General features: G+C 62.5%; 2 protein-coding genes across 2 annotated transcripts; both read right to left on the bottom strand.

The window, feature by feature from the left end:
- Window positions 1-2,580: 2,580 nt before the first annotated feature.
- On the bottom strand, window positions 2,581-3,795 carry OVCA2 (ovarian tumor suppressor candidate 2). The gene has a single exon (XM_010573631.1). It carries the CDS (start codon window positions 3,793-3,795, stop codon window positions 3,142-3,144), a length of 654 nt encoding a protein of 217 aa, XP_010571933.1. The 3' UTR covers window positions 2,581-3,141.
- A 429-nt stretch (window positions 3,796-4,224) lies between these two features.
- DPH1 (diphthamide biosynthesis 1) lies at window positions 4,225-23,426 on the bottom strand. Its single transcript, XM_010573630.1, has 12 exons — window positions 23,381-23,426; window positions 22,514-22,666; window positions 19,974-20,037; window positions 11,804-11,925; window positions 9,885-10,039; window positions 9,056-9,177; window positions 7,751-7,819; window positions 6,796-6,952; window positions 5,708-5,808; window positions 5,302-5,380; window positions 4,830-4,961; window positions 4,225-4,390 (listed from the first exon to the last, which is right to left on the bottom strand). The coding sequence occupies exons 2-12, from the start codon at window positions 22,653-22,655 to the stop codon at window positions 4,313-4,315; spliced, it is 1,221 nt and encodes a 406-aa protein (XP_010571932.1). The 5' UTR covers window positions 22,656-22,666; window positions 23,381-23,426; the 3' UTR covers window positions 4,225-4,312.
- Window positions 23,427-23,653: the final 227 nt, after the last annotated feature.

Below are 23,653 nucleotides of genomic sequence, written 5' to 3'. Positions count from 1 at the left end.
CACAACTGGAAGCTTCTGCGGGTGAAGCAGGGAGGAGGGGGGGGGGCTGTTCCCAATGGCTTGGTCCTGCTCTGGCAGCGGGGCCCGGGGATGGCCCCCGGCTCTCCCCTGCCCGTGCCGCTGCCTCCTCGCAGGCAGGAGCCGGGCAGGCTTGGGGGGGGGGAGCTGCGTTGCATAACCATCTGTGAAACACGTCACCTTCCCAGAGCACCCCCTCCCCAGCTGCCTGCGTTAGGCCCCGCTCGTGGGAACAGGGGAGGAAGAGCGTGAGATGAGTAAGGCTCAAACCCCAGCAAGATCCGCACCCGATGCCAGGCTCGGCGGGACGTCGCTTTTTTCCAGCGCTGCCCACGGGAGCCCCTGCCCGTGCTGGGCGAGCCCCGTGTGGGCGGCTGGCACAGTGGGCAGCGGAGGAGGCCCTGAGTCAGCAACGGCGCAGGGGGAAGGGACGCGGGGAGCTGGGGAGAAGGCGGTGGGTGTTCGCAGGGAGGCAGCAGCACTGGCAACATCTCTGTTTGTGCTGGTCTTCTCCTGTCCTCCCTGGGACGCTGGGAGAGGGCTGGGGGCTCTGCTCACCCAGGGGTGGCAGAGCAAAGCCGTGCCCCGCTGAGCCCCAGACCCCGTGCCCAGGACAGGCTCCTAGCGAGCACAGCCCTGGGCATGGCCCTACCTGCCCCTGGGGCTGGCATTGGGACCATGCAGTGGGGCTCTGATGGCTGCGCTAGGGATGGGAAGGGCCCCATTTGGGGAGTAGAGGGGTGACAGCCACCCCTGCCAAAACACCCATGCTCCCAGTGCCGCTAGGTAACACCGGTGGCCGTTCCCAGGGCTTCGGTCCCCCAGGCCAGCGGCACGGCTGTCCCCCGGAGCCTGGGCTCACTCCATCACCCCCTCAGCAGTGCCCCTCGCTCAGGGACAGCAACCACCACATGCTGTTTTGGGGGAAAACCCAACTCCTCTGGGCCACGTGGGGCAGGGGAAGAAGAAACCCCCCGACGAGGGCAGCTGCACCCTAAGAACAACAGCATGGGAACTGGATCTGCGAGAGGCGGGCAGGGGCTGGCACGAAGGTGTGTTGCCAGTGGAAAAGCAGGTGGAGGGCAGGATTCCCGGGGCAAACCCCTCTGTCCGGCAGGGACACGCAGTGATGCCCATGGGAGCTGCTTCCCTCCTCCCTTCGCAGCAGGGGCCGAGACATCCTTCCTCTGCTGCTCACACAGGCACCTCCCGGGGACGAGGGTCGCGTTTGTTTTTATTAATTTGTTTAAACTGGTGCAGGAGTCACCTGGCAAGAGCCATCTTTTTAAACTCCCTGGGAAGAGGAGGCAGGTACCGTAGCATCCCAGCTCAGGTCACCCATCCCTCAACAACCCTCCAGAACCCACCTGACAGAGCTTCCTGCAGAGCCGGGACTGTTCTGCATGCTCACCGCACGCCCTGTGCTCCTTTCCCCTTCACAATGCCAGCGAGCTGCGGCGGTGCCTCCCCCCCGGGAGCAGGGAGATGCCGGTCGGCGGCTGCGGGACCGCAGTGCAGGCTGGTGACCGGGCAACGTTGATCCGCAGCGGCCGCGGTGAACGGACATGGCTGCAGCGTCTCCTCCGCGTCATCCTGTGGAGCCGATGGGGTGGGGGGGTGAGATGCCGTGCTGGAAGACCACCGCGGCGAGCTGTAGCTCCGTGATCATTAAACAGCTAACGGCGAGCTGGCGAAGCGCTGTCTGCTGCCATCCTTCTCCGGTGGCCGAGGACTCAGGTGGGGGGAGCAGCGGAGACAAAGGCCCTGGTGCTTTGTCACAGCTGGCCACCGCAGCCAGGTGCGCAGCCCCAAGTCCCCCCCCCCCACCCCGTCAAAACAGCCTTTGGTGTCCCCGAGGTGGTGACCGTGGGGTGACAGACACCCCAAACCTTTGCATCACCTGAGCAGGCAGCATGGAAGCAACGCAGCCTGCCTGATGCTGCTCCGCGAGGTGGCAAAGCGGGCAGGCACTGCCCGAGCCCCGCCAGCCCCCCAGGAGCAACACCAGCCCAGGGCTGGGCTGCGGGGGGAACCAGCCTCATCCTCCTACCACCGCCGCTGTCACGTAACTGGCAACAAACCAGAGGGCAAAAAACTCACAGCTGTGGGAAACGCTCGCTTCTGCTGCATTGGTTTTAACCCGCAGCAGCTCCCAGGACTGTTCCCGGCTGAGCAAACAGGGAAAGTGCTTCTGTCCCCTGACCCTGGGACTGCTCCTGCACCACAGCGTCTTCCATCCCTCACAGCACCGACACCGCGCTGCCCCGCTGCTCCCGAAATCCCCACGCTGCGCAAGCAGGGAGCAAATTAAAAAGTTTCATCCAATTTCTCTTTTACCAAATATATTGCCCTGTACCCCCAAGGAAAGCCAGGGTTAGAGAGAAATCCTGCGAGCACGGCCCTGGGCTGCAGACTGGAAAGCCTGGCCTGCCCCAGCAGCAGTCAAACAGGGTGCCTGCAATTATAACAATAAAGATTTCTGTGTGCTTCTGGAAAATATCAGAGCCAAGAACGTAGCGACAAGTTTTTCTTGTTCACGAAGGCACTTTGTACAGAGGAAGATACAAAAGTCTCCCAACACACGCACGCTGAACCAGCAGACATTTTGTTCCTGAAATGAAGACCAGCCCTGGCACTGCCAGGGATGAGAGGTTTTTCTAGACCCAGACCAGCTAGATGCTTGGCTTAATAGCTTTCACCAGGGATATTAACAAACACAAACCTTTGGGGTTTAACAGCTGCAGGAGCTGTGTGCTCTACAGATGTTTCCTTTGGCTGAGCTGAGGGACCCCAATTTTGAACAGCTATTCAAGGCTCTGAAAGCACCTCACACACAGGGCAGCCTCACCCTCCTGTCCTCAAAGCCCTCATCGTCATACCCACATACTCATGTGTACAACAAAGTTGGGAAAAAAACAAAGGGAGGTAACAAAGAACCATTTAACCTGGCCCTATGTTAATGCTGCAGAGCAGCACAGTGAGCTGAGGAGGATTCTTTGGCCCTTCTGGAGGGCACGGAAACGCAGTGATGTTTCACCAAGATGGCAGGCTGCACGTGGCTCACTGGAGCCCCATTTATTACAGAGATTGTTATCAAACCGCCCCAGCTCCCGGGGGCTCAGCCTATCCCTGTCCGGGGCGGAAGCGGTCCAAGAAGTCCAGGTAGGCCTTCTTCTGTGGTGCAGCCACAGGGATGAAATGCCCGCCAGGGTGGGTGAGGACAACAGGCTCCACGAAGTGCCGGGCCAGCTCCCTGCTCAGGGTGGCAGCGATGACGGTGTCGGCATCACCCACGACGTGCAGCGTAGGCAGGGCAATGGGCTCTCGGTAGAACTGGCCGTGGGCCGGGGCGCGGCTGGCGAAGCCGGCCACCAGGATGGCGAAGGCCACGGGGAAACGGGGGTCACCGCGGGCCCTCAGGGCGCACACCATGGCGGCCAGCGCCGCGCCCTGGCTGAAGCCCAGCAGCCCGTCAAAGGGTCCGTGCTCCACCAGCGCCGCCGCCACGGCCGACAACGACTCTTCCAGCCCCGCCGGCGCCGCCGCCACCTCCCCCGCCTCAAAAGTGCCGGGCCCAGAGAACCACCAGCCGCGGGGGGGGTCGTCCTCGTCGCCGTCCTCGCCGCCGCCGGGAACGGGGTGCGGTGCGCTGACCGCCACCAGCTCTGCCCGGCCACGCAGAGCCTTGCGCAGCGCGCCGGTGCGCTGCCGGAAGCGACGCTCGCTCTGCCGGTAGCCGTGCAGACCCAGCAACCGCAACGGCCGCCCCCCCGACATGGCGGCCGCCGCCACCGGAAGCCGAGAGCGCCGCTTCCGTCTGTCGTCCCTCCCCCCCCCCCCCCCTCACATCTTCCCGCCGAAACTCGTGGCGCTCATTGGACGCCGAGGCGAGCGGGCCGGCGCTCCTCTGCGTTGGGGCGCCACCGCGCCCCCTGGCGGCGGGAGGCCGCAGCGTATGGGGAGAGAGACCGGCGGCGGGACGAGGCGGTCCCGGTGGGACGGGACGGGACGGGACGGGACGGGACGGGACGGCCCGGTGCGACCGGGGGCTGCTGCGGGCAGAGCCTGCAGCACGGCCTGGCTTTGCAGGGACCCACTGCCCGCGGGCAGCCGCGTCGGTCCTTGCGGGCAGCGGTGTCGTCGAGGTACGGGGTGCGTCCCCATCCATTCCGGTGCTGGTACCGGGAGGCCCCGGCGGTGCTTACCCTCGGTGTTGGGGGGTGTGGGGGGGTGGGTGTGTGTCCCCCGCCGGGTCCCGGAGCGTGGCGGCAGCAGGACGGGGTGCAGGCTGCGCTCATGAGGCTGCTGGGTCCCCGGTGCTTAGCTTCTCCTCGCCCTCCACCGGCGTGGGGGGGGTCACGGGTGGCTTCCCCTGCCGCAGAGAGGGGGGGGTATGTCAGGATGGGACCCCAGCCCCTGCCTGACCTGTGATGAGCCTGCCCGTGCCCAGCCCACAGCATCCCATGGGGCACAGCTGGGGGAATCCCCCCCTCCCAGGGAGCCGCGGGGCCAGCCAGGCGCTTGCCCCAGTAAGGGCTGTGGGGTGCAGGGGAGGGGGGCTCACCAGCCGGGCTGGCACCGGCCCCGTTACTGTTCACCGGGAACGAAGCCACAGGGTGGCGCTTTCGGCACGTGGCACCGGGCACCGTACGGCACCGTACACACACCGTACTGGCACAGGGCGTTCAGCCCGCGCCAACGCTCCCACCGCCCATCCCTTCCACCCCGCACGGTTACCGAGATCGAAGGGATGGAGCGGGGACCCCCCGTCCCGGTGACATCCCGTGCCCGGGTGACATCACGCTGCCCACCTGGGCTGTCCGGCCGTGGCGCGGGAGCTGTGTGCCGGCGTGGTTCACTGTCCATGGCCCCAGGGACTGGCTGGCGTAGAAATCCATGGGGTAAGGCTGCTGCCACTCGACGTCCTGGAGAGCCACCGCGGCCTGCGGAGGGGACAAGGAGCTGAATCCCCAAGCGGTGCCTGCGGCGGGGGAGCCGGCGGTGCTGGGAGAAGTCCCAGTGTGGCGGCTTGGTGTGCCGAGCAGGGCACTGCCAGAGCGAAGCTCACAGCACCGGGAATCCCGCTGGTTTCACAAAAGATCGGAAATCCCAGCGGCACACCCAGGGCCGTGCATGGAGCACAGCCGGGGAGAGGAGGGGACGCTGCCCTGCTGCAGGGACAGCCCTGTCCTGGCAGCTCGCAGCACCGCAGCTCTGTGGGAGGCTCTGGCGCATCACCCCAAGCCAGGGTTGGTCCCCCCAAAATGGGAGAGGGGTGCCTACCTCGTAGGGTGTCAGCAGCGGCTTGCTGAAGGCTTCTCCCCAGTCGATGGAGAGCCGGGGACAGGCTACCTGCACCCACCTGGAAGGGAAACAGGCGGCAACAGATGGGGACAAGCATTTTGGGAAGAATAAACCACAACAAAGCCTTGCAGCAACCCCCTGGAAGGAAACGGAGCGGGCAGGGAGCAAGGTCCCTACTGTGCCAGAGCCAACCTGCCAGGAACAACCACGTCCCCTCCCCGTGCCATGGCCACAGCACACGCAGGGGTGCATAGTATCCACCCAGGTGACAGTGGGACAGATGTGGCAGGGATGGCTTCCAGCAGGAATCAGAGGGCCCAGACAGGGATGGGGCACCCTGGGGACCCTGGCGCAGGGGGCTGGTGTGGGGGTCAGCAGCACTCACGCGTCCACATCAGGGAAGAGGCGCAGCTTGCTGGGGAAGATCTCGGACAGCAGCACCCGCACAAAGGGCCGGCCCAGGGCGCGGAGACGCGACTCCAGGTGCTGCGGGGGGAAAAGGCACCCGGGGGGGGGTTAGGGGAGCCCAGACAGATGCCCGCAGCAAGCCCCCCAAGCCCTGCTCATAGACCTTTCCTAGCCATCAGACCCTCTGTGGGTCCCAGCTCTGCCCCATGGCCACATCGCATGGCCAGGCGCAGTGACAGGGACTGCAGCCACGGCTCCGGCTTGTGCCCAGCTCTCCCCAGCGTGTGCCTCAGTCTAATGAAGTAATTACCGCTCAATGACAACAATCTGTTCTCGTTAGCGGCTGCCTTCCCTGGGACGCCTGCCTGCCCGTGAGCTGGCTGCGGCCAGAGGCTGCAGGAGAAGGAGAGGGGCCCAGGAGGGGCCAGGGACGTCCTTGTCCTCCGGAGCTGGCACTAATCAGCCCCTGCCCAGCCAGCCCCAGCCATGCCTGTGTCCTGCCCACTGCGGAACAGTGGCTGCTGGGACCTCACCGCCCTACTCTGCCTACTGGTCCCTGCATTGCCCCAAATCTCACCTTTGACTCCCGAAAAATTGCCAGGTGTGAGCGGGGCTGCCGTGCTCAGGGCACCCCACTCCCATGGGGCAGGACACTGTGGTCCTGCTCCCCTCACCCAGCCGGTGTGCAGACAATGCCAGTGCAGTGGCTGAGCAGGGATGCTGAACCTGATCAGAAGTTCATCCAATTAAAACAAACCCAGGGAATTAATTGCTGAGCTGCCTGTGCGGGGGGGTCTCCAAGGCTGGCCAGCTCTCCCCAGCAAGGGGCACGTTTAATGAGACCTTGTCCAGGCTCCCTCATCCACTGCTAATTGCCCTGCCCGCTCAGCTCGGGGCCACACAGACCCAGGCCAGAGGCAACTGATGGGCTGCCAGTGGTGCCCGGTCCACCCTCACCCCGGCAGCGAGGCCACTGCACTGATGCTGCCATCGCTCACCGGTCCTTCACCTATCCAGGAGCAGCACCCAGTGCCCAGGTGGGGGCCATGAGGAGGGGGACAGTACCTGCAGGATGCCGGGGGAGCCCTGGCGCCCCAACGTGCCCAAGATAAGCCCCCAGCAGTGGGCGCTGGCAGCGGTGCGGATGGCATCCTGCCGAGCACGGTGCATGTGCTCGTGGCCGTAGTGCTCCTGGGAGAAGACCTTGCTGTAGGGATCGTACCTGCAAAGCAGAACCGAGCTCACATGTGCCCCATCACCTGCCTGTGCCCCATCACCTGCCCCCCTCCATGCTGGCTCCAAATGATGCCTGTCCCTCACCAACACTAATTGCCTCCCACAGCCGATGCAGGGCCCAGCCGGCTCGTTAAGAGTGCAGAGAGGGGACAAGGACAGGGACAAGGCGAGTGTCCCATCGCAGCCCCCCAACACCTGGCACAGCCTGGGCTCCGCACTCAGCTTCATGCTCAGCTCCCCCCTGTCCCAGCTCATCAATTATGAAGAAATCTTTGATTTGTTGCTTTGTTTGACGAGGAGAATTTTAATCAAATCCCACTCGGGTTTCGGCAGCTTCACCAGCGCCATAAACCTGACGTGCGCCTCCCGTTAGTAACAAACGACCTACTAAGAAATTCAGATTTCACCAAATGGGCCCAGCCTTTCACTCTTGATATTTCATCTGCTTTCAGCGGCCTCATCATCGCGCTTTATGGCCTCTGCCTGCAGCAGCCGGGCTTTAATGGCTGCACCTCCATGAGCTTTCACAGGTACTTGTCAAAATGTTTATATTCAGCCGGAGTAAATGGCTGGCGTTCATCTCCCCGCTGCACCTCTTCACCCGCCCTGTGGCCCCTTCCCTGCCTGTGCCCGCTGCAGGCAGCTGCCTGCCCAGCCCTGGGCTGGGGGATGCTCCTGGGGTACACGGGGGGGACAGCTGGTTCCCAGTGTGCTGGGGGAGCTGGGGTGCTCCCTGCCACAGGGCTGATGGGGACCGGAGCAGGTGCCCGTGGGCTGCCCGTACCTGTAGGCAGGTATCCCTGGGTTGGCAATCATGATGGACTCCAGGTGGAAGCGCCCGTCACCCAAATACCTGCCGAGAGAGGAGGGAGGGCTACGGCACACGGCAAACAGCAGCACCCATCTATGTGCCTGCTGGTTTCCCAAGCCACGCTGTGCAGAGATGCTGGGAACCCAAGGGCAGCAGGCACAGCCAGGTCTTCCCATCTCTGTGCAGCCCCCCGGTATGCTGGGGTGGGAGAGGAAGGGCACGCTCGGGGCGAGGAGGGATGCCCACGCCAGCATGGGGTGGCCGGGAGCTGCTCCATCTCAATGGCTGGTTCTAGACGTTGCTGCTTCCATTTCTAATCGGATTTCAAGTCAGCAATTACATTTCAAAGCCTTTCATTCAGCTGCCCTAATGGAGTGAGGGCTTGGAAAATGAATTCAGACGTAAAACTTGACTAGATTTTGCCCTTAATTGGAGAATGACATTTTGGGAGATCAAAGCTAATTTGTCTGCAAAAGTTAGCCCCAGAGACGAGGGAAAGAAGAAAATAATAACACAGGGAGGGCGCAGGTACGCCAGCTGCGTGCACCTGCACGGTCGGCCAGTCGGTACCGCACTGTGGCTCCTCCGGTGGCGGGAATGACCCACTCTCGCCAGTGCGGTGCCAGCCTGGCCGCCCCTGCCTGCTCCCAATGCCTTTGGGGAGAGATGGAAAGCAGCGCCTCTCCCCCAGTGCCGGGTGCCACTCAGGATGAAGCCAGAGCCCCCACTGACCCCATGCCTGGCAATCATGAGCCTGGCTCCCCACGCAGCCACGCTTGGAAAGGTGCCGGCACTGTTGGCTCCCAGCAGGGTGAGAGAGATGGGGCTTGATGGGCCCAAACCCACACCTGGGCTCCCCAGCTCCCCCCAAGGGTGGGGTCCTTGTATTTATTTATTCTGCAGCGCACTGCATTCACAGTGCATTAAGCATTTCCATTACCTAAAATAATTAGGTGATAGGAAGCGAAGTGCTCCCTCTAATTTGCTGTCCTTAAATAAAATTAATGTTGCTGTGATGTTGGGCCCTGGCCATTTGTCTTTTCCAATTATCCACCCGCCCTTCCATCTATTATCTATTCTGATATACGACTCAATTATTTCCTCTGTGCTACGAGCACGCGCCACTCTAAGCAGTGTGGGGAGCTGGAGGGGGCCTGTCCCAGCCCACGGACATCCCCCTGCCACCCCCCAGAACCACCCCATGGCCAGGCAGGGGGTACAGGCAGGGCGGGCAGCCTAGACCAGGCAGGAGGGTCTTGGAGGACCCTGGGTACTTACACGATGGCGTCTGTGTCCTGGGCGAGCCGGGGCGATGTGCAGCCTAGGATCTCCCCTGGGGACAGTGGCTTGCACTGGGGCACGCACACCTTGTACTGGGAGCGCAGCTCCTGTGACGCTGCCTGTGGAAGACGTGGGGTCAGCAGGGACAGACTGTGGCACAGAGCGTGGCCGAGGCCAGTGGTCCCCGGCACTGCTGGGGACCCTTGGGGACACCCCGGCCCTGGCTCCATGGGGCATCAGTGGCAATGGCTGTGCTGTTGTGCCCCAGCACAGCAGCAGCAGAGGGGAGCCCATCTGCTCAGGCTGGCACCGTCACGGAGGGTAACGGCCCCACACAGCTGAGATGCTCACCGAGGCTCAGCCAACGTATCAATTAAAAGACAAGGGAAAATGCTTAATGCTTCGATAGCCCCGTGTTTAGATAGACATGGCTCAAGAGGCTCATTCATCTCCTCCCGTCCTGCCCAGCCGGCCGTTCAGGGGCAGACAGACAGACCCGCTGGAGCTTCCCCTGCCGCTGCCGGCACTGCATCAAAATGCCAAGTGCTCCACCGCCTGCCCTGACATTTACAGAGCAGCTCCCAGGGGAGCCAGGGAGGGGTGCCGCCATGAAACATTGATCAGAGTTATTATAAAGTACTTGATCAACATTACGGCAGCAGCATATTATTGCAGCGACTCGTTAGAGGGGAACTGTCACCACCGGCAACCTGGGGCAGCCGCTCCAGCCCTAGAGCCGGGGCAGGGAGGGACTAAGACAGGGCCAAGGCAGGGAGAGACACAAGCTTCATCCCATGCCCTGCACTGCTGGGGGTCCCCATCTCACCTGCACCGTGGAGACGAACTGGATGGTGCTGACGAGGGCCAGGGAGGTGCCCGCTGCGAAGTTGAAGCGAATGGTCTCGAGGAAATGGAACGTGTCGATCTTTATGTCCACAAACACATAGAGCATCTTCAGCCCCTGCGTGGCATCGATGGGAACTGGTGAGAGGAAGAGAGAGGGTTATGTGTGGGGGGTACACCTGGGGCCTCGGCGAGCCCCCGGCCGCTGCTGCCTGCAGCCTGGGGATAAAGCATGTTGGCGGGGCTCCCTGCGCCCCAACCGCCTCAGTGCGGGCAGGCCAGGGTGGGCTGTGCCACCCTTCTGCCCATGCTGGCACCCCGGGCAGGGGGTGCAGATGGGAGCAGTGGAGAGCACCCGCTCCTTCTCTCCGTATAATGGCAGCCTGGGGAATCAATGAACACAAATCTAATTACCCCCAGTGCTAAGAAGCCCGTGTCACCACAATTAAGTGAATAATTAAAGTACACAGAGTCCACATCGATCCACAGCTCCGCATTCACTTCCCATTTTGGTGCTCTTCACCTGATCACAATTAAGTGCAAATTACTGCCTCCCGCAGGGCACGTGGGGCTGGGAGGGAGAGGGCAAGCGCCTGTGTGCTGCGCGGGGACGCGCCCCACCGTCGGCCACACTGGTGATGGGAGTACTGTGGGCAGCCCAAAAGGAGCCCAGCACCCTCTCGTCACTCTGTGGGCACCCCAGGGTGCCCTGCAACCCATCCAGCCCGGAGCAGGCAAGGACCACATGGCCACGGGCAGTGGATGGCGGCTGGGCTGGTGACAGGCAGCTTGGCAGTGCCTGCCTGTCCCTGCAGGGAGCAGCTCCAGAATATGTGACTCCTGTCCCATGAAGCAGCCCGGCTCTTGCACTGGCATGCTCCTGAGCACTGCTGGATATAGCCCCTTCCTCCCCTTCCCGCTGTTCATTCATGAATAGCAGGCTACAAACCAGGGGTTTTATACTCCCTGTTCCAGTGGTGCCCATAACCCTCCTTCCGTAACAAAGCACCTAGCACAGATATTTATCACTGCAAACGCTCACACTGATGTGGCTTTCAGGACAGATTTCTCAAGTGGGGAGTCTGTATTTCATACGGAGCCTGACGCAATTCTTCAAACCCATTTATACAGCCCCATAAATGTCCAGGAGGGCTGCCAGGTGCCAGGAGTGTGGTGGCAGCAGGGATGCACACGCCTGCCGCTCACTACGGTAATTCTGCCGATCCACCTTAAAACCCAGAGCGTCTTATTGTTATTTTTGGGCTGATTCCATCCTGGGTGGACTTCAAAGTTAGCAGCATCTGGGACAGCAGCGCAGTTTCCATGGCAACTGGATCCAGAGTACTGTCCGCCTGGGGAGCACACAGCCTCCTCCTCCCTTCCCCGCCCAGCCTGCGTTGCACCCGCAAAGCCGCTTTCCCCGGCCCCGCGCCAGCCCCGGGATGAGCGGGACCCCCAGACTGTCGCTCCCCTCTGCCATCACTCCCGACTTCCCCCAAAGCCCACAGCTGTGGGGTGCGGGGCGAGAGCAGCCCTGTCCCCATCGGCGACTCCTGGATGAGTGGGGTCCTGCCAAGCCACGGCCTTGCTGCTCTGCTCTTGGGCACAGGGCTGCTATTCGGGCGCTGCGGCAGCGCGTGGCCAAGCAGGATGAGCATGCCCTGCTGCCCCCAAAATCCTGCTCGCGGGCAGCTGCCCAGCCAGCCTGGCCTCGTCCAAAGCCAACAACTGAGGCTGCAGAACAGAATCCCTTTGGGAAGGGATTAGCCCTTGGCACTAAGTCTCCGAGCTGGCGTCGAGCAGGGCGGGGAGCTGCTCGGTACAGCACGGTGGCAGCAGCACAGCCTCCGCAGTACCATGCACCATAGCCTTGGCAGTGCCCCGGGGCCGAGTGTCACCTACTCAGGCAGCTGTGTCCATAGTGCACCAAGAAGTCAGCACCCAGGGCACGGGCTGTGTAGTCGTCCACGCAGCATGCACCGTAGGTCACGTCGCCCATCACCACCGCCTCCGCATCTGTGAACCTGCGGGGAGGCACAACAGTGAGGGTCATGGCTGGCTGCTGTCACCACAGCCCACGTCCTGCCCCCCAGCCCCATGGCACACCACTGCTGGGGGACCCCACGCTGCCATCGAGCCCCTTGCCACGCGCCAAAGAGGACAAGCACTGGCTACTCTCCGAGATGTCAACATGATTAAGCTGGAGAGCGGTAATCCGCCTCTTCAATTGGGTAAAGCTGTTTGCAATTCAGCGGATTATCCGCTCATCAAACAATACGCTGCCAGCTTCCTAATGCTCCAGCAGGGAGAGGAGCAGAGGGAGACCCGGCGCAGCGTGGTGCTGCCGCTCCCACCAGCCGGCCCTCGGGACCAGATCCACCGGATCGGCCAGAACAGCCACCCTGGCATCCCCAGCCATGCCATCCAGGCTGGCCAAGCCACCGTCCCCCTGTGCCCAGGCACCGTGTGAGCTGGTACACCCCAGCCCGCACCCGGCTGTGTCACCCACAGGTGCCGGTTTGGACAAGCTGGGTGTGCTCCCGGAGCAGCTGGCGCTGAGGTGGCACTTGGCAAGGAAAAGCACTGAGTGAACACTGGTGCTGTCCCCCATCCCTGCTCCAGCATCCCAGCGCTCCAGCTCGAGCCTACCTAGCACCTGCCGGCCAGCGGAGGAGCATGCACCAGCACCGGGTGGCAAAGCCGGTGCTCTGGCATGATTTAAAGGCGCCACCTTTGTGGGTATTTTATGGCACCATTTTGGGGGATTATTAGCTTGGCTGCCTTCCCAGGGAGCTGCCGTGGTAGTTTACGGATGAAAGCAGGTATCGCGATGACAAAGCCCCGTGCCTGGAGGGGCTGCTTAAAACAGATGCTAATTCCTTATTTACACCGAGGTTGCACCAGTGGCTGTAGCTCAGTGCCAGTGGGGTCCGCCCTGCCGCTGGTGCGGGGCTGGGGCGAAGGGGCCGGGGGAGGTGGGCGCCCTGGCACAGCGTCACCCCCTGCCGGCACCCGGTGCTGGCTGGGGGCCAGGGTCCCGCACGCTCCCCCCCGAGCGCCAGGCAGGGAGCGTTACGTCGGCAGCAAGAATAGAAATGGTGGGCAGAGCTGGGCAGATGGCAGAAGGTGGAGAAATGGCGGAGCGTGCTGAATATTAACAGCTCCGGCCCATCCGTCAGCACCCGGGGAGGGGGACAGGGGAACGTCTCTGCTGGAGCATCCCGGGAGAGGGGGAAAAGCCATCCCCACCTCCCGCGTCCAGCCCAGGCATCTCCCGCTTCTCGCAGTGTCACAAGGGCTGGGGACGCCATTGGGGACAGTCAGAAGATGGAGCAGATCCTTGCCAGCACACAAATCCCATGGTCCCTCGCTGCCAGCATGGCCTGGACAGGAGGATGGCTCCTCCGCTGCCTACACGGCCGTGCCATAGGACTGGGGGCTGCTGGCAAAGGTTCGAAAAGGCTCTTCTCCACCCCCCCCAAGCCCTCAGCCCCCTCCTCTAATGAGAGGTGATGAGATGAACATGAATCAGACTCCACACATCTCAGCAAAAGTGGAAAATTATTCAGCTCCTTAAGATTCAGGACGGGGAGGTCTGACTCAGAGCGGCAGCCAGCGCCGCTTAATTTTTTATAGATTAAAATGTATGCAAATTGGCCCAAACCCCAGAGAAAGTCCCTGGGGGTGAAGAGCAAGAAAGTGAAATAGCAACGGCGGAGGGAGGAGGGCAGAGGCTGGCAGAGGCGCCTGTGGCCCGTGCCCAGCGTGCAGGGCTGCAGCCTGCAGCACGTGGCCACCGGCCCGTGGGCAGGGAGAGAGGGGGCTGAGCCCTGCCCTGGCCACGGGGAACCATCCCGCTCCAGCTGCAGGGAGCGGAGCCACGACCGAGCAAGGAGCAAAGAGGCTGTAGAACGATGCCTGGTGAGGAGAGAGCCCAATGGTGCTGCCATTGTGTCCAGCAAGGCTGGAAGGGTACCGGCAGCCTGGTGGTGCCGGCAGGAGAGGCACAGAGGCACCAAGACGGCACGCACCAGGGTCACCCGCGCCGGCTGGGCTGGACGGTCGAGCGGAGCAGCAATCATCTCCCGAGACAAATCAAAGGCAAGTGCGGGGGCCTCCCCTTGATGTTTTAATCAGTTCGGTGTCGCCGGAGCCTTTCATCAAACTACAGAGGAAGGAAACATCAATTAGCAGCCACCTGCCTCCGACGCAGGCCAGGGAGCTGCTCGCCCGCCAGACTGGACTGGGATGCAGGCGAGGGGCAGCGACGGGAGCGTCCTTGTGGGTGTTTCGTGTCTCCGCAACTCATCGCAGCCGTGGACAGGTCCCAGCAGCATGCCGGCAGGGAGGATGTGGTGATGGGGCTGTCCCCACCCAGCGCTGAGCCGCTCACTACGGCTGGGAGCTCATGAATATTGAACACGTGGGGAGGTTATTCATCTTTTACGTCCCGCAAACCCCGGCTCATTCTGAAAAACCACCCAGCCTTAGCATTTTTCTCATCTCCCCCTAATTCATTATCTCCTCCTTTAAACAGATGGCTCCCAAAATCCCATTTATAAAGCACCATGCTCAGCACTGGCAGGATGCATGCCCGGGCAGGCCAGGTCCCAGCCCCGATCCCAACTGCCAGGACCCCTGGACCCTCCCAGCCCCGCTCTTCCCTGGCCAGTGTGGGACAGAGGCAACAGCGACCTGAGGACAAGTTTGAAGGCTGAAAATGCTGGGACAGACAAGCACACCCAGTGCCAGCACGTCCCCAGGCATGGGGCGGCTGCTCCCTGCCACCCGAGCACAGGCGCTGGGCTGGAGCAGGCCTGATTTATCCTGGCCCCTCGACAAATAAATGAGAGCATTTGCTGCCGGTAGGAGCGCAGGGTCCCCTGACACCACAGCAGCGTGTGAAAGATACCATGCTGGTTCTCACGATGTGAAGCAGAGCCGCTCTCCCTGGCAGAGAAGAGTCCTCAGCCCCAGCTTGTCCATTGCGCCTGGCTCCAGCAGCCCTGGGCATGGAGGGGACTGCAGGGACCGAGCTGAAAGCAGCCAGACCTGGCACCATGAGGCTGCCGGAGGATGAAGCTGCGACCGAGATGCTGGGGTGCCCGTGTGTCCCGCTGGGGATGGGGATGCAGACTGGGCTGCTCCTTGCTTCACAGTCACCTGCCTCACCTGCATGTGGCCCTTTACAGCACAGTCACACTGTGGCGTGGTGCCACCTCCCTGCCAGGAAACGCCCGGGGATAAGCAAGAGGGTTATGACCTGCAAATACCCCAAGCCCTGTCCTCCGGGGGAAAGGCAGAGCCCCATGATCACCCCAAAAACCCTACACCGACTGCCTGTCCTGTCCAGGGATGGGCGCCAGTGGGTGCCACTGTCCTGGGGCATGGGGGCTGAGCACAGCCCCGGCCAAGAACAATGCACTTAATTAGTGGAGAAGCTCATCACCAAGCCCTATTACCAGACTCCCAACTTCATTAACACAGGAAGGCTGCACGTAATTAAAATAATGAGTTTGCAATTTTACTGCAAACAGTGCTGGAAGAGCCCCACTGCAGCTGGGCAATCACCACCCGCCAGCAGCGCGGGGCTCCACAGAGCATCTGCAAGTGGGTCAGGACGGGGTGAGGTGCACGTCCCCGCAGCCCCCCAGGAGCAGCCATCTCTGGCTGGGTTCCCTCCCCTGAGAGGACCTCCCCCTGCATCCTCACTGGAGGTGCCAGGGCTAACCCCACCATCCCAAGGGGCACGTCCCGGGGGTACCCCAACTTTGCTGGCCCTGTAGCTGCAAAAAAACTGAAGTAAGGCAAGCCAAGGGCCCAGCGCGTAGTAGTGGCAAAGCCACCATGGCTGTCCTGTACCCAGATGGTGCCTGTCCCCTCTTCCCCATGGCCAGGCCACGGCCCTGCCCGTTGGTGCCAGCTCCCCGGACTCCGTGGGGACACAAAGAAGTGGTGTGGGGCGCATGGTGGTGGGCACCACACCTGTGTTGGCACATCCCAGCCCTGGGAGGTGACAGTCCTATAGACCCCACACACGCTCTCCTGCCCAGTCCCCCCTACACCAGTCATCGCCCAGGCTGAGGTTTTAAACATCTCCAATGAAGTGAGAACTTCATTCTCCCTAATGATGCTGTTGTGCGGTTAATGACGGTGATTAAATTCCCCTGCACAGCGTGCTGCACCGTGCTGCCAGTGCCTCTGGGTTGCACTTAAAGGACAAGGGGAGAAGGGAAGGCAGTGCTGGCTGGCAGAGCTACGGCACTGTGCCATCAAGGCCAGATCCTGACCTGCGTTAGCATCCCAGGACAGCCCTTTGGGACCCCTGGTGATGCCACCGGCTTCACCATGGCACTCAGTACCACATTGCTCAGTGGCACATCACAGATCTGCTTGGCTAGGGGACCTGGTGTCCTTGTCCTGACACCCACCAACCCCAGGAGGGGACAGCCTGCGTGGCACCAGGGACCTGCCTGTGGCACCAGGGACCTGCTGGGCACACCAGCCCTCAGGGGCTTTTTTGTCCTCACTATCACAGCCACAGCAGGGCATTTTAAGCCATGCCAGAGCTGCTAGGCTGTGTACACGATGTTTAACTCTTTGCTGCTCAATCAGAGACGATTCAAGACCCCCGTCATTCTGAAATGTCCTCGTACGCTGCTGGGCACGCTATGGCATCATCACTGGGATGCTCTGCGCACCCCCAGCAGTGCCTTGCACCGATGCTCAAAAGCCATCAGGCCATTGGGAGGTGCTAAGGCTGTGGCAGGGCAGCCACCCCCTCCCCGCCATCACCCGTCCCCGCCGCCGAGCCACGGCTGATTAGCAGGAGCCACTTGCCCGGTCGCGGCGCGGGGAGATGGAAGGATTAGCAGCTGCGAAGCCTGACAGCTGACTTTATTAACAAGGAATCAAAAGCCCAGCTGAGAGCCCAGCTGATCCGTCTGCTCCAGCCCCGGTGCGGGGAGAGGAGGCTCACGGCTGCACCCCCCCGCCTCCACCAAGGCAGTGGTACAGGGGACACGGCTGCTGCCTTCCCAGCACGACAGCGGGTGGGCTGGGGGGCTGCCCCCCTCCCCGAGCCGCGGTCCGAGCTCCCCCCACGCACCTCTCCACGCTGCCGCCCCCCAGCACGAGTTACCCTCCGCCGAATTACATCAGCCGTGACAAACGGAGCCAATTTGGAAGGTGCCGCGAGAGCGTCGTGATGCGGTTTCGGCAGCCCGCCGCCCCACCAGCTCAGCAGACCCCAGCCCTGCCACCCCCCCGCAGCCGGCCGCTCACCCCCGTGCAGGTTCGATAATGACAAACCTATTAACGCTAATTAACTGGGCCTCACACCAGTCAATGCTGTAAGTGCGCTCTCAATTTCAAAGGCTCCAGGCTAAGTACCCCACCAGCCTTTCCGGAGGCAGCAGCTGTGACACTTCGGCTACATCTTCATCCTCGCAGCCCCTTGGGGCTCGGCAAGCCGCCAGAGCAAAGCTGGGAAGCCCGGACAGGGTGCCGGGGGGGGGGTCCCCACCTGGCAGCCCCCTCCCCTCCTTGCCCCCACTGGGGCTCCCAGGGGGCCTGCTCACTCCCACATTGCAGTGGGGGACGCGGTGACATTGCCATTCCCCTGCACAGGGACAGACAGACCCACAGACAACACCGTGTCCCCCCAAGCCATCTGTGCTGCAGTGGAGCGATGCCACGTCCCTGCTCTTGGCCCTCCCCAGCACTGCCAGGCCACGGCGCAAATATTTTATTAAAAGACAGCTCCAGCAGAAGGGATAAATATTCCGTCTGAGTGGCGGCAGACACAGATCCGGTTGAGCCAGAACACACGGGGATGGGCACCGTTGCCCCAGGGGCACCAGCCCCAGGCATGGCTCTGCAGTCATTACCAGAGCACGAAGGAGAGGGGGAGCTTGTTGGCATCCCCAAGCCCCAAATTCCACCAGCAAGGAGGGGGCAGGAGGCTGCGGGGATGGGCTGGGGAGAGGGGCTGCTTGCTGAGCAATGGTCCCCATCGGCGCTGGTATCCCTGGCATGCTCAGCCCTCATGTCCCCTCTGTCCCCAGTGGGAAGGGGACATGCCACCGCAGGGCTGACAGTAGCCCAAGCCCCTGTCGCCAGCTTGGCTATGGCAGCCACTGCCAGAGCACACGGCTGCAGCGATTCCCGTCACGTCGGAGGCTCATCCGGCCCCAGCGCCGGGTTAGGAGGGCCAGCAGGAGCGGCGGCCGAGCAGCAATTCCACATTAATGCCAGTGATGAATATTAATAGCAGGAAGAGGCAGGCACTAACGAGGCCACCTGCCGATTCACACCTCACCTACGGCAATGTAACCAGGTCCCAAGCATGTCCCCGAGAGAGCGGGAACAGGGCTGGGCTCACTCCTGCCCACAGCCATGATCCTCCAGCCGGCAGTGCTGGTACCCAGCACAGTGACAATCCCAGCCAGAATCTTGGATGGCACCCAGTGTTCCTGGCAAGAGACCGGCAGCAGGGTGTCTCTGGGTACTGTGTGGCAGCAGCGAAGGAAGGATACGGCCCTCCTGCTCAGCCTCGAAGCCATCCCCCATCCAACTACCAACCGATAGGTGCTGCCATGTCCCTGCTCTTGGCCAGGCACCTCTCCCCACACAGCAACCATCTCCCACCACCCATCTCCCACCAGCACCCCCCACCCCGGCACCCAGCACCCCACTTCAGCCCTGCGGAGTACCCTTGGCAGGGAAGGCGAGTCCAGTGGGGATGCCAGCACCCTGGCATCCACCGGGAAGTGGGGCTTAAGGTTTCATTCAGATAAAAGAGCCCCTTAATCCGCTGCCTTTGAAGTTGGAGACATGAAAGCGGCTGCGTGCCAAAGCCGGAGAGGAGGCAGCTCTGCTTAAAGGGACAAGCCCACGCGGAGCCGCCCACACTTGCACCCGTCCCCCCTGCCCCCCACACCCATCCCCTGCCCGTGCCCACCTTCCCACTGCTCCCTCGACCACCCCAAGCGTGGGGCTGCCATGGTCCCGCAGGGGAAACGATGGTAAAGTGGGGACAAAGCCTGCAAGCACGGCTGCCTCGCCACCCATCACGGCAGTGGCTGCTCAGCTAGCGGCGGCGAGGAGGCGAGCCTGTTCGCCCTGGGAAGGCAGCTTACTAATGAGTGCCGCGACCCCAATGGCAGACGAGGCATGCGGTGCTATTAGCACTAATTCACTGCAAAAACAGAGAGGGGCTGGGGAGGGGGCAGCCGCAGCAGGGAGAAAGCCGGCAGGCAGGCAGGGAGGGAGGGAGGCAGGTGCGCTTGGCGGTAGGGAGATTACGGCCCATTCCTGCAAGGTGCTTGCATCCGCTGCCGCTGAAAAGCCCAGCTCCTCTCCAGCGCCTCTGACCTCACCTCCGAAGTGGCACAGAAAATCAGGATAGGAGCCACGGGGAAGGGGCTGCCCAGCAGGAGCCACTTACAGTCAACCCCTCCAGGCCATCACTGTGGCCTCAGGCCTCCACAGCTGGAGAAGAGCTGCCCCCAAGCACCTCCGTGCTGCCCTGAGAGTGGCACAGCCAGACCGCGGCCACGGGGACAGGATGCAACGGCAAGGGAGGAGGGCAGGGGACCCATGTGGTGGTAGCGGCCCCACTGCCGGCCCTCCCTTCGCTGGCTGCACTGCTGTGGTGAGCGCGCAGGCACTGAGCTGGCGTCAGCCAGTTGTTAACACGGTTGCTCCCTGGCTCCGTCACCCCAGCAAGGGCCCCGACACACTGAGCTTGTCAGCAGCTCCCGGCAAAGCGACGAGAGGAGAAGCCGAGCGGCGAGGGCCAGGCTGGCGCAGTGCCAGTCCCTGTCCCTGGGGCTGGCAGCGGGTGTCTGCGACCTGCCGCAGGACAGCAGCGTTGCCTGCGCCTGTGGCCAAGGTGTCCCTGCAAGGGCAGACATGCTGGGGCCCCCCCACACCCCCCTCAGCAGTAGCCCTGGGCTTCATCCTGCCCAGACAGCCCTGTCCGACGGCCACCCCATTCCCGGCAGCAACCCCCATCCCCTCGCCAGGCTCCGCAGCCAAGCGGGGAAGCGTGGAAAAGCCATCATCTTACCGCTCAACGATGTCTGCAATGGTGCAGGCGAACATGAGGAGCCCTTCCGGCATCTGCAGGGCCACTGGGAAGAAAAACAGCCCCAGGGTTAGGAGGGGCTGGAGGGGATGCCCCAAAATGGGGACCTGGGCACCAACCCCTGGGGTCAACGCATCCAGCTCAAGCGGCAGCTGCAGAACAACCCTCCCAAAACCAGCCAGAAATTGGCCAAAAATCCTGGTGGCTCTGGCAGCTGGGGTGCGTGTGGTCCTGCCTCAGCCCATATCCATTCTCCCTGCTCACACCCAGGCCCTGCACACACACCTCATCCCTTTTTGAACCCACTGACACTGCTGGTCTCTCCTGCTTCCCACAGTAATGAGTTCCAGATTTTAATTATGTGCTGCACAGGAAAAGGTACTTTCTTCTGTTTATTTTAAACCCACTCCTAATAATGTAAACACGTGCCCCTGGTTCTCCCATTACAAGAAAGACCGAATAATCATCCCCTGTTCAGCCTCTCCTCATCATTCACAATTCTATATCCCTCTATCATATCCCCCTTCGTTTGCCTCTTTTCCAGCTAAAGGATCTAAATCTATTTAATCTCTCCTTGTACAGAAGCCGTTCCAAACCTCTGATCATCCTCGCTGCCCTTCTCTGCACCTCCCCTCCCTGCTTCTCTCCTTGTTTTGGGAGGGTGGCCGGCAACGATAGAGCGTTGTGCCTAGCAGAAATATATTCATCAGCGAATGATGCTTCTTGGTTTGCTCCCTCCTCACAGCTTGGAACAAATCCCTTTGCCTCTGCAGCTCAGCTGGGCCCCCCTAGCACCTGGGCTCCAGCCAGGACACCCCCGTGGGTCCCCCCAGGCTGCCCCAGGACAGTGGGGAGGAGCAAGGACCATGCTGGGGGAGATGAATGGAGGAGGCCCCATTAATTCCACTGCTGTTTCACCTCCCAATCTCACTAAGACACCTCAGCTCCAGCAATATTTATCCAAACGTCCTCTCCAGATCCCCCTCCAACAGACATCCCTGTGCTGCCAAGCCCAGCCCGCTGGCCAGCGTGGAGCTGTGCAAAGACCTGGCCCAAACGGGGCTAATCTCACCCTGCTCCAACCTGCAGGGCCCAAGGAAAAGCTGCACGCACTCTGTCAGCCCCTGCCCGACCTGGGAGGACCAGGCAGCTCAGGGTCCTGGCATCCCCCAGCCCGTTCGGGATCATTTGGGACTGCCCTCCACCTCAGACTGCCGCCAACAAGCAGACCCACAAACAGCTTTGCCTCCCCCAGCGAGGGGTTGGCAGGAGGCAGCTGGGTCACTCTCCACCTGCACGGCACTATGGGGACAGGGGATGACACCCCAGCCCCCCCCAAACCCCGCAGCAGGCAGGGCGCAGGCAGGGCGCAGGCAGGGCTGGCCGCAGCCCGGTGGGAGGCTGCGTTCCCCCAGCAACGAGCCCCTGGCTGGGCTCTGCACGCGCAGATTTTTAAATCCCAGCACGGCTGGCTGGCTGATGGGCTCTGCTCCCAGCTCTGAAGTCTAAATCCCAGCCGCATATTTACATTTAATTAGGAGGTGCCAAGCAGCAAAATACAGCAACGAAAGCCAGAGCGGCACGGCTGGGCGGCCTCACTGCATCCTGATGGGCAGCCCTGCCACCCACACCGCAGCTGGGATGGACCGGACAGCCCCACAGCCTCCAAACCTTCGGCATCACAGCCGGGACCAGTTCAGGCAGCAGCTCCCGGGACACCCCCGTGACGCCTGCCAGCTCCTGCCAGCTCAGTGGCAGAAGGCAGAGACATTCCTAGGTAGACACTGCGTTTCAAATCTGGCTCTGTCCGGAGCCCCTGGCGCCAAACAACCCAGTGAGCAGCCCCTGCCTCTGTTGGAAAGCATGGGTGAGGACACTGGTGACACCCACGACAAAGGAGGCTCCACGCCCTGATGCCTGTAGCCGACCACATACCAAGAGCTGGCTCAGCCACAGCAGGATGCACACGGTGCGAGGGGACAGCCCTGGCACCACCCTGCAGCACCACAGCACCTGCTCTGGGGCCACCACAGCCACTCCCCACCCCTCTGGGGCTACAGCAACCCCCCAAGGACCCCGAGGAAGGTTCAGACCAGGGCGTAGCATGACCCAGCTCTCCACCAGCCCCTCCAGCCCCCCGCAGCTGGGCATTGTGGGGCTCCCCCTGCCCAGCCCTGGCAACATGGCAGAAAAGTGCAGGGAGAGAGGAGAGCAGCAGGGACCTGGCCGGCATCCCAGACACATCTCGCAGGCTGACAGGTCCGCGCAGCTCAACCTATCCTGTCCGATGTGATTATAATCCAGAGATACAGATCTATTAAACCCCCTTGAGGGAAGGAGAGCTCGCCAAGACAGAACCTAAACATGCCAGGGCATGCCGGGCAGCTCGCCACCATCCCTGCTCCAGCCTCATTGGCCCCGCACCCTGGCCCAAGCGGGCTCCCTCACCACTGGCGAGCTCAGCAGCACCAACTCGCCACGCTGCAGCCCCGAAACCCCTCGTCCCCAGGGCTGGCGCTCACCCTTCCTGGCCTGAGCCTGCCGGATCCGCCAGATAGTCTTGGGGATCTCGAAGTTGTAGTTTCGGGGCAAGGCCTCCATCGCCTCCCGCAGCTCCACATTACTGAGGATCTCCTCGGGGATCTGCTGCGCTGCTCGCCGCATGGGGCCTCGGGCTGCGGGACAAACGAGGTGGCCTAAAGGAGCGACCGGGAAGGCAGCACACCGCGTACCCCTTGGGCCAGCAGCATTCTCGCTGCCCTCATGCCACCCCCGGGGACAAGCAGGCGGGAGAAGGGGGTGAGTTTCTGCCCTTCATGCTGGGGGCAGGTTGTTGGCACTTTTTGGGGGGGAAAACGCCTTTTTTTTTTTTTCCCCAGAAAGCACCACTGTAACTATGTGAAACCCTACGAGTGGGGCTGGCTCCCCCCAAGCCAGGAGGACACCAGGCACAACCCCCTACGGCTCATCCGCAAGCACCCCGGGGGTCCCTTCTGCCCCAACAAGGGGATCCCGTCATCCCACCGGGAAAAAGGCAACAGCAGCGGGTGAGCCAGGCCCGTCCCCGGGAGCCTCATCCTGAAGCCAGCCCCCGCCAGCAACCGCCCCCCTACAGCTCGGCAAAGCCGGAGAGCGGCGGGGGAGTGACAGCAGGGGGATTATTCACTATTTCCAGCCCAACACCGGCACTCATGAGCCACCAAACCCTCCCCGCACGGCCCACGGTCGAACCGCCAAAGGGCCAGCTGGGCCGGGGCGGGGGGGGGGGGGGCCCGGCCGGGTGGGGGCCCCCCCCCCCCCGCCGCCGGCCCGGCCTCCCTCGCCGAGGCAGCCGAAATAGCACCCGGTACCGGCACCGGGAACCCAGCGTTGACCCAACCTCAGCCCACCTGCGGCGGGCACCGGGGCCGCGCTCCCGACCCTCACGGAGGCCGCCATGGCTCTGGAGCACGTGAAGGCGGGAAGGCAGCACTAAGCGAGCCCCGCGCTAGGCCAGAGCAGTCGCCGGCCGAGAGATCGAGTGTGGGGAGGGCGCCGGCGGGCCCCGACGGGACGGGCGCTGTAGCGGGGACCGACGGGTCCCGGCACGGTCCCGACGGGCCCCTGGGTGTACAGGGGGCTGTGCCAAGCGCTGCGATGTCGGGCTTGACCCCCTTCACGTC

This window comes from Haliaeetus leucocephalus, unplaced genomic scaffold, assembly GCF_000737465.1.
Source record: "Haliaeetus leucocephalus isolate CR32 unplaced genomic scaffold, Haliaeetus_leucocephalus-4.0 Scaffold395, whole genome shotgun sequence".
Lineage (NCBI taxonomy): Eukaryota > Metazoa > Chordata > Aves > Accipitriformes > Accipitridae > Haliaeetus > Haliaeetus leucocephalus.
Note: the sequence above shows the minus strand (reverse complement) of the source record. Positions and strands in the feature narration are given on the sequence as shown.

What these genes read in the sequence shown, in the direction of transcription:
- OVCA2 (XM_010573631.1), bottom strand. Translation starts at nt 3,795, where the DNA reads ATGTCGGGGGGGCGGCCGTTGCGGTTGCTGGGTCTGCACGGCTACCGG.
- DPH1 (XM_010573630.1), bottom strand. Translation starts at nt 22,655, where the DNA reads ATGCGGCGAGCAGCGCAGCAGATCCCCGAGGAGATCCTCAGTAATGTG. An exon ending in CTATGGACACAGCTGCCTGA is followed by an intron (nt 10,040 to 11,803) that starts GTAGGTGACACT and finishes TCCTCTCACCAG; the next exon opens with TTCCCATCGATGCCACGCAG. An exon ending in CAGGACACAGACGCCATCGT is followed by an intron (nt 7,820 to 9,055) that starts GTAAGTACCCAG and finishes CTCTCTCGGCAG; the next exon opens with GTATTTGGGTGACGGGCGCT.